Source organism: Cajanus cajan, chromosome 7, assembly GCF_000230855.2.
Source record: "Cajanus cajan strain Asha chromosome 7, NIPB_CcT2T_4, whole genome shotgun sequence".
Taxonomy (NCBI): Eukaryota; Viridiplantae; Streptophyta; class Magnoliopsida; order Fabales; family Fabaceae; genus Cajanus; species Cajanus cajan.
The window spans coordinates 36,109,636-36,119,657 of record NC_138523.1 but is presented as its reverse complement, the minus strand read 5'-3'; the positions used below and the strand labels follow the sequence as shown (position 1 = coordinate 36,119,657).

General features: G+C 34.8%; 1 protein-coding gene across 8 annotated transcripts; it reads right to left on the bottom strand.

Annotated features, from left to right (window-relative positions):
* Window positions 1–1,287: 1,287 nt before the first annotated feature.
* Window positions 1,288–9,628, bottom strand: LOC109818999 (uncharacterized). 8 transcript variants are annotated; one of them, XM_020384564.3, is made up of 11 exons: window positions 9,475–9,627; window positions 8,214–8,362; window positions 5,466–8,099; window positions 5,025–5,202; window positions 4,727–4,909; window positions 3,811–3,976; window positions 2,941–3,693; window positions 2,442–2,851; window positions 2,043–2,141; window positions 1,823–1,960; window positions 1,288–1,618 (listed from the first exon to the last, which is right to left on the bottom strand). In XM_020384564.3, the coding sequence occupies exons 6-11, from the start codon at window positions 3,908–3,910 to the stop codon at window positions 1,469–1,471; spliced, it is 1,650 nt and encodes a 549-aa protein (XP_020240153.1). In that variant the 5' UTR covers window positions 3,911–3,976; window positions 4,727–4,909; window positions 5,025–5,202; window positions 5,466–8,099; window positions 8,214–8,362; window positions 9,475–9,627; the 3' UTR covers window positions 1,288–1,468. The 8 variants fall into 8 exon arrangements, with proteins under 8 accessions (XP_020240153.1, XP_020240155.1, XP_020240154.1 ...); XM_020384566.3 differs by having other exon boundaries at window positions 5,611–8,099; XM_020384565.3 differs by having other exon boundaries at window positions 4,744–4,909; window positions 5,025–8,099; window positions 9,475–9,628.
* Window positions 9,629–10,022: the final 394 nt, after the last annotated feature.

Sequence of the window (10,022 nt, the reverse complement as noted above, 5' to 3'; positions counted from 1 at the left end):
TAATAACAAGTTTACATCTAGAATAAAAATATCAAATTAATATAATATACATTATAAAAAATAAAATGTTAAAAATTATAAATTTAAATAATTAAATTGTATTTATAAAGGTAAGTGTCAAAAATGATTTATTCTAATTTATAATTTTATTAAAATATTTAAATTAAATTTTTTATAAAATAAACTTAATTGATTCTATCAATTTTTTATTGGTTAATTGCAAAACAATTTTATAAGCCAATTAGACCAGTTAAGGACCAATTTTCAGCCTGACTAAGTGATTCGGTCCAGTTTTAGTAACCATGTCTTAATGTAACTTGTTCAGTCTGCCATATTTTTGTCTCCTAAATAGAATTCCATCTTGTAATTGAAAAATTGTAAAATATAATTTAAATATTTGAAAAATTATATTTTAATGGTGCAAACTTTAGATTAGTTTATTTTTTTAAAAGAGAAACTAACGTTAATAATTTAAGTTAAATACACTTATTTTTAAGCAATATAAAAATTTGTCTGATTTGTAATTTTAAATTATCTTTAAGAAAAAAGAACTATTTAAAAAAAATACTCATTACTTTTTTTGTACACAATAGCAATATTGTTAAAAAAAATTAATAAAGCGGTATAAGCTATAACTTATTTTCACAGAACCAATCCTTATAAGAATAAAGTATTACTTCACATTTCATATCTAAACTTAGAATTTAACATATTCTAAATTAAAATTAAGAAATACAAGTATCAAAACTATTTCTTACTTATTTCTCTTCTCACAACCAGAATTTTTATTTCTCTCTCCTCACAACTAAACATAGTGATATTGATCTTAGGTGACTTGAAAGTGAAGGATACCTTTGATGCATGCAGGAAAAAAGCCTCTTAACAAGAAGAAAAACTACTGTTTTCAAAAAGTAGCATAGATCAAGACCACAGCTAATCAAATCAAGTTAAAAGAAACCATTTGGAAACAGCACTTTTCTAACGAAAATGTAACAGATGATAAAATTTTCTTGACAACTATTGTTTTGTGACTAAGATTAAGATCTAACAACTAGGGGTCCCTATACATCCTGCTTGAAAACTGAACAAATATCTTTGATTTCCGTCACGTTCTCCCTAACCTTTAATTTTTAATCTATTTTTCACCCAATATTACAATACAGAGCATTTCTCTTTGATTCTTTGCTATGTCCGTGACTCCTGCTACATTGCAAAGCTCATAGAGCCTTTGAAGACATTTCAAGGTTCGATCAAATTAAATCTAATAGGGAAGCAAAGCACGATAAATTCAAGGCTTCACGTAATTAAAGAGTGAAGCCAAAGCCAAAGCCAACGAATCCATTGACAGAGTTAACATTCCTATTACAACATAATATCCATAAGGAAATCTTGTTCCCCCATTTCAAGGAATATCCAAATATATGTACAGAATGATATACGATAAACTAAAGTAGAATGAATAAATTGTTTATTTATCCTTTGTGTCCTCGGGCATCGCAGAAGCTTTGCAGATGGGACATACTTTCTTCATAGACAACCACTTTTTAACGCAACCCACATGGTAATCATGTCCACAAGTTTTCAGCGTCCCAACATCATCCATGTTCTTGTATTCTTCCTGCAATTTTCAACAAGGATCAGTAAGCACCGGATTATAAGGCCATCCAAATTTCTGAAGATAAAAGGGAGTAAGGGTCAACTAAATTCATCTAGTGAAAAATGTCAAAGATGCGTTGCGTAGAACAACCACGCAAACTCGAATATAGTTGTCTTGTTAGTGTCACTGCATGTTACTTATTCTGAATGGTAGAAGGAAACATACCAGACAGATTGCACAAGTTCCTTCTTCTTGACTTGGCTCAGACGAACAGTATATTGTTTCTCTCAAATACTTGGAAATCAAATCCTCAGACAATCCTGTGCTCACATGGCCAATTCTCTCTCCAAGTGCAAGTAGATCCTGGTCGAGACAACCATCCAAATAATTAACAAGATTAGACAGTAAATGATATTAATTATAACACAAAAAACAATAATATTACCTCATAACTCATGTTGTCTATGTCCATCCTCATGTCTCTATGCTGATCAAGCATATTCCTAGAACCATACAGTGAAGTACGATCAACAATCATGAAACCCTGTACAAACAATAAAACCAAATGAGTCATGTACCCCAATAAAAAGAACAAATTTGAGACTTCCCGGTGCAATTAAAGCAGAAACTAGAATCTTGCTTATTAAGTTATTAACTAGTCCATTTCACAAAGGATTTATTGGAACCAAGGTGCCTATAAAACTTTCTAGCTAACCAAATATCTCAATCAAGGTTATAGCTAAACTGGAGCCTGGGCAAAAAACATTAAGACAACAAGTGTTTCCAATCATTGCTGACAAGAACAAAGCACTTGAGAGTTGAAATAGTAGGTAATTAGAGATACCTCAGAGTTAAATCGATCACTGAGACCAACCTCATCAGCCAATGATCTATATCTATCATTAGGTATCCTTGACCTTCCATTTCTATCATTGTTCTGCCAACCAATGGTGGTCAATGGCCTTGGATGTCTAGAAGGGTAACTTTCAGCAACCATATGCAATCCATCATCAGAAGGTGCCACACGACCCAAGCGCAAGCCTGAAGAAGCCCTAAAAGTTGGAGTGGATCTTTGAGAGTAGTTACTGCGAACTCCTCTTGCAGTTTGAGTCGGATTATTTTGAAAACTTTGAGGAGCAGTAGGAATTCTGCTCGTTCCAAATTCATTATGAAAACCTCCAACATCTATAGGAGCATTACTAGAACCACTTCCAATGGGGAAATGACTTGCCTCATGATTAAAAGCATTTGCATCTGCATTTTAATAAAAAAAATATATATTACTTCAGATATAGAGTAAAGGAGGATAGAATGTGAGTGCTGGTACCAAATTACAAACTAACCTGATGATGACACCCTTCCATGAGCAGGACACATGCTCATTTGGCTCCAATCCCTTGTCAAAGTTCCAGAAGTTTGAATTGAAGGATCAACCATGCTAGAATGGTCAATTGGTGGACCAGTAGAGTATGAGTTGTGAGAATGAGTACATGATAAATGGGTCCTAGCCATGTTGGATTCTAAATCAAGTGCAGAACGGCTCCTCACATTCCTTAAAGAACCCTCACCCCGTATTGATAGGCCTCTACCTCTAAATGTGGGTGTCATACTAACATGATCCCAAGGCATATATAGAGAATCCATATTGGGCTTCTCTGGCCGCAATTCAGAAGATGTAGGATGATCAGCTGCATTTCCAGCATTAAAGTATCTGCTTGTACTTCCTCTCTCACAGACTGAAGGAATTCCAGGGCTCTTACGTTTGTGAGGCCCTCGTCCGTTTCCCATTGTAAGATCAATAAAACCACCATCAGCAACAGAAAATGCTTGTCTGTCATAATTGGAATTAGATGGCTGGTGTACATAGTTTTCAGACACTGCATAAAATATTCCAGCACTTGATGAATGCGGAAAATGATCATGAGAAGTGCCTGATGCATCTGTTTGATGAGGAGGTGCTTCAATGTTGAGACTTGTGGATGCATATCCATTTGACCTTGGTGCAGTGTTCCAATGAGGTGGAAAAGAAATGCTATCAACGGACATATTTTCCAAAGGATAAATAAAAGAACCATTATCTGACGTGGTAGTCCTACCTGCAATAGAGATCCAATATAATTGACATTTGACACAATATTTGACGTGTGCCGAGAAACATTTGTCATTAAAAAAAAGGCAAAATGGACCAAAATACAAATGAAAATAAACCATACCAAGGTGCACATATTGTTGATCAGTATGCATATGATTCCAGTTCTGGTCAGGTTCACCCTCAAACATTGCAGATGAGCTATATAAATGTCTATGCCCCATAACTAGTTAGCAATCTCAAGAGTCGAATAGACAGTATGGTTAAGTTAGACCAGCAAATAACTCAACCTGCAAGATAAAAGAGGCTCAATCATTCAGTAACAAAAAACAGATTTAATTCAAAACACACACCACTTCACAGCTACAACATATGCATGACACAAAATTCATCAATTACTGCAGCATGTGAAATAACAACATAAAAACAAAATATATGCTGAGTTGTATTTATTTAATTTATTCCATTTCCAACACAATGAATTGAAACTGGAGAGCCCTGCATTGTATTGTCAATATATTCCATACATATTATTTAACAAAATCCAGTTAAGACATTTATTTGAAAGAGAACTATGATTAGTCTAAAGAGTTGCCTGGATGCTGAATTCAAAGTAAATACTTCAAGTGATAATCCCAGCATCGCATACAGAATTTTGACTTTGAGTAATTGGCATTATGCAGAGTCAAGACATAAGAATGAACCATTAACCAGTCATTAGGAGATATTTTCAATGAGGGAAAAGTGAGAGAGAAGACAACAGATATGTATTCGCAAATACGTGTCAAATGAACTAGAATCAGAACTAAAAAGTCACAAGTCTGCAATGTAACCTTTTTTTAAAAAAAAAAAAAAAAAGGTAATTACTATCATAATCATAAATTAAAAGTAGCACGGGGTTGATGCTTAGGGATAATTCAGATAGTCTTGCAAGGCAAGGGAGCACATACTCTATAAACCACAATTTAACATTTTGTATAAATACAGTCTTACTAGTATTAAGGAAAAAAAAGTAATCCTACAATTAAATCTAGCCTGACCTTCCTCTTCCACTTACAGCATATACAAGCACCACTGGCACTTCCAAATGTATAGTCAATAGAAAAATTCCTTAGATTATCGATATATTATTCATCAGTTTTCATCATTTGGCATTCAATCCTTTACAGGGCAAAAGGATCTAGGCCTACAGAAGACCACCTAGCTTGAAACTTCATGTCCAGCTGCCAAGAATACCAAAGAAAAGATCGAAGGGGTAAATAAGAAGTAACTAACTAATATAGGATCTCAATGGATAACAAGATGATGTGTTTAATCAGCCAAGAGGACAATACTCACAGCATGAACTATACTATCTATGTTAGTGTTCCAATTACCACCAAAATTGCATGATAGATGAAGGCTACAGCCCTGGTGAATTAGAACGCCATCAACAGGCATGCACAGAAAGAGAAGCATGACTACCAGCCACACAACAATTTGGCCAAATGAGGAGAATCACTGCTGGCAATTATTTCTGAAGGAGAGAAGGAATTATATGCTTCAGATCATCAAGGCTAGGGAATTCACCATAAATTGACAGAAACTAGCCTGTAAAATACTAAACAGTTGCCACTCATATACTCCTTAACCATAACAGATACCAAGAGCCCCAATAAGTCCAATCAATTGAAGCCAAACTCATAGAATGCCTCTCTTCATTGACACAAGAACACTGAACACCTTCCAGTATGAGGTAAGAAAATATTTATGAGGGAAAAGAGGTAGTAGTGTACATACACAAGGGAGAAAAATGGCATAGCTGACATTTAAATTATATGGATGTTGGTTCCTCACTCTAACTTATCACGTGTAGCAGCAAGAGTTTGGATATGACTTAAATGAGGAGCTATTGGAAGTAGGATGACTCGAGCAACAGACTTACCTGTCAAGGTTTACAAAGGATCACTCAGCAAATGTTAGCATTTCTATTCTTTTCCTGCACTTGAAAAAGATAATCAACTATGTGCACAATCAGGCACAAAAGGGAAAGACTCCTGTATGTGCCTTCTAATAAGTATCAGTAGTCAAGACAAGACCAACTAAACACAAATAATTAATGTAAATACAAGTGTATTAAGCTAAAAAAAAAAAAAACAGAATATTTGAACTACAATGAAAATTTATTTTTAAAGGGGATGTACATCTCATAACAAACGTAAAAGGATGAATGCATTGGTAAAAAAACAAAAACAAGTTCACCCTGTTTATCATATAAGAAGCACAAGAATCTGAGGGGTAAAAATACCAAAACTAGTCTGCAGTTTTTACTACAAGGAAATGAAATGCTCTCCATATGTCACAAATAGTTTAAGAACCAGCAACATCTACTCCTCCCAAAACCACTATCTAATATTCTCCTAATCACAAAATTGTAACATTATTAGTGAGAATATGGGAGAGCAGAAAGAACCTTTCCCAAATATAATATATAAATGGTTCAGACCAGGCAAACATAATAGACATAAAAATAGAAGTCCACAGTATCCCAGCTTAAATAGTTTAAAGCTAAAATAAGAAGGCTAAGGCATATTTTCAATGAGTTAAATTGGTTCATTTCATTTTAGAAGGGAAATAAACATATTAAAACCATTCAAGAATGTTAAAAAATTAATTAACTATTCGGAATCAAATCAGCACTGTGCAGAGGACATGCCCCTGACCATCCACACATGTTGCACGTGTTCAGATATTGGCAATGTCCAAAGTGTACACAATTAAAAAGATGTCACCATAGATGCAGAAATTTTAACAAAAAGTTGTGAAGCAATTTTTTAACGAACGAGGTAAATGAAAATATAATACCAGAGTATCAAAGCTCATAACAATCAACTAAAAACCGGTTTTCAATTATGAGTAAAAATTAATACTTCAGGTTTAGTTTCAGATTTCACTGTAATTCAAATGCTAAATAATACCATTACAGAATAATAAATGAATTTCAAGACAGACAAATAGCTGAACAATATCCTGATGCTTATGCTTTCCAAACATAGGTTTTTGGTGTTAAGTTAAATCACACTTTAAATAATATTGCCCTTTTATCAAGAAAATTCCTGAATCTGTTCATATTTGAAACTATAATCATGTGGTTTATTGGCTTTGCATTAAAAAAAGGCATAAGAATATTTAAAAATAAAAACTTCAAAAGTAATGCAACGACTATTTCCACATAAAAAATTGCATTTTCCTGGAACATCAACAATCAAAGCACATCCAATATCCAATTGTAATAAACTCTTACACAAACCAGAGACAAGGGAGTTATGTATAAAAAGTGAGCGAGGCCTGCTTTAAGAAGGTCCACTGTCCCCAATAAGGGATGACTATTCAAATTAGGATGAATAAGTTCAAACAACGAAGAATTTTTCCAGCCCTCAAACTAGCTGTCAACACTCTTGACACTAGTTTCCATACATTCCTCAACCTTTAGGACCATGGGTGAAGATAATCAAATTGTGGTGATCAAACAGCTTCTCTATCAGCAAACTCACAGGTTCATATCCAAATAAAGCATCATCCAGAACTACACCAATACCAGCACTGACCACTGAGTAGGTGTGCCATTGGAGAAAACAACTTTTGGCAGAATAACAAGAATCACAAGCATAAAAGACATTTAATATCAATTCAGGGAAAATGAACAGTAGTCTTCATCAATCATATGCACTATTGGTCCAAGTGCAGGCCGATGGTGCAGTGAATTCTTTATGAATTGCTACACTCATTATACAACCCCACAAAGTAACACCACCACAACAGGAAGCATCATGTCAAATTCAAAACTAAAGAGACCAAGATGAATTTGACTAACACATTTACAAGTCACTGGGAGGAAGAAGTATCAAGGTTTTAAGCATCTTATCTCAGCACCCCAGAGCCCCTTAGAACTATAAAACTAAAATATGGAAATTGCTGCATCACTCCCTATATTGCCTGTAACACTCCACACCAGCATATTGCTTCATTGAACATTGGAATGTGACAGAGCTATTGCCACAACATCCTCAGCATAATTGTTAAGCCCTTTAATACCAAAAAAGCACCTGGTCCCAGAAGATGGATGAGCTAGATCTAAAGGCCACGTTCTAGTTGAATAAAGCCTATGTGGTTCTTCCAAATAACAGAGGATCTTTGGTGCCACATTCTTTCTTCTTCCTATATGACAGTTGGGATATAACAACCCATAACAGCCGCATAATTATGCTAATAAATCCTGACATAATAGCTCGTGCCAAAATCATCATTTCTATAGTCGCCTCATTTCTATAGTCACCCCATTAACCCAACACTTAAAAATCACTGTGACATCATCTGTGATTCAGACAATGTAATTGAAGTAACCAGATGAAGAAATTCATTCACTTCCATAACCTGTACAGTACAAATGCCAAGGCAAACAAAACCATTTCTCACCAATAATAATAATAATAATAACAATAATAATATCACTGTAATAAGAACCCAAAAGTATAAGTGATCATATACCAAAAACTGCTTGAAAAGAACGATGAAGGGTAAATTGCTAAAGAAAAGTGGGGAACAAGAGAATGAAGGAGAATTTCCATGGGAAGCACATCTCACAAGCACATGCGGATGTAAGCATGTATAATACAGCAGCAGCAGCAGCAAGAAACCTGCATAATAAAAAACCATCTAAACCTAATAGATACTAAGGAAATCTAAACAAAACCAAGACCAAAAATATATACCAGAGCAACCAATATTCAAAACCATGATGTGTGATAAACAATTAGTATTCAAGATTAGTTTAATTACAAATCCAAATGTCCCAATCTACCACATGTAATGACAAGAGGGTGAGCCTAGGCACGACGGTAAGGTTGCTGCCTTGTGACCTGGTAGGTTCAATGTTCAAATCCTGGGAACAACCTCTTCCCTGGTGTGGGTGAAACAGTGCACATCTACCCTCCCCAAACCCCTTTTACCACACATAAAAGACAGCAGAAGTTGAGAAATAATTAAAAACACAGATCAGGAGACGTTTTCCCCCTTCTTCTACAAAGTCAGAGAAGAGATCTGAACAAATTGTTAGGATAAGAAGTATATACTAAACATAATACGTACATTCTATAGTATTAACAATAAGAAGTATGACAATAATTCATTGTTTTATTTTTTTCACTTCAGCCACAAAGGTTATTAACCAAAAAAGCATTTCGTGATGTCTATCCATCCAGCAGCATGCATTACACCACACAGAAGGAAACAAGTTTATAAAACTTCACCACATTTGACTGCAGATTTTTCTTTCCTTTGTTTCAATAATTATTTATTAAAAAAAAATGCATGCGGTTTCGTCAACGCGGAAAGCGTGAAGCGATGGTGATTTCCACCATTTCCGCCACACATTTGATATTCCATCACGCAACCACATAACACGAGAACGCACAAGCAAAACATCTCACAAACGGCGTCGTTTCCAACAGAAAATTCAAAATTCAGCACCGAACAAACAATCTGGAAATCAGAGAGTCCTGATGCACAACGAAAAAATCACCACAAAAGAATAACACATAATATTCTCTTCTCTGACTTAAAAAGAAAAAAAGAAATCGCAAACGGTCCTGGGAGAGGGCGATGAGACGGTAGGAAAAAGGAAGGAGAAGATCGGGATTGAGGAGGAGGAGGATCGGAAAGAGAAAAGACGAAGCGATGAAGTGAAGGCATGAAGAGTTAGGATGATGCATGTTAGATGAATAGAGAAAATAGGGGAAGAGAAACTTGCCTTGGTGGAGAGGAAGATGCAGAGGAACAAGTGTGTGGGTTTGTCCTAAGAAAGAGACAATGAAATAAAGCGGTTGTACGCAGAAATAAGAAACAAGAGGATGAGAATTCAGAAATTCCCTGCACTGCCCAATCTTACCGGTTACCTATACCATCAGTATTTACTCCTTTCATTAATTATTACTAAATACATCAACAACTTTCTTTTCTTTTTTACTTCCATTCCACTCTTTTTCACGCTCCTATCCTGTCGCCACTCAATTAATTCTAAATTCTAAATTCTAAATTATTATTAATCTAATTTTTAAAATAATTATTATAAAAAAAAATATTATTACTAGTAGAAAATACAAAATTTTGTATTTTTAAAAAGATTATGTTCAAGAAAATAATCATTTTCCTTGAAAAGTAAATTTCATAGTGGCTTGTTAAAGTATATCTAGTTCAGCAGTAGGGGTTGATTAGGTTAGAGGTTCGAATCCTGCTTTGTGTATGTAGCCGCATTAAATTTTGGGGGCCAGTTATCCCACCCATTGAAGTGTCTCCAAC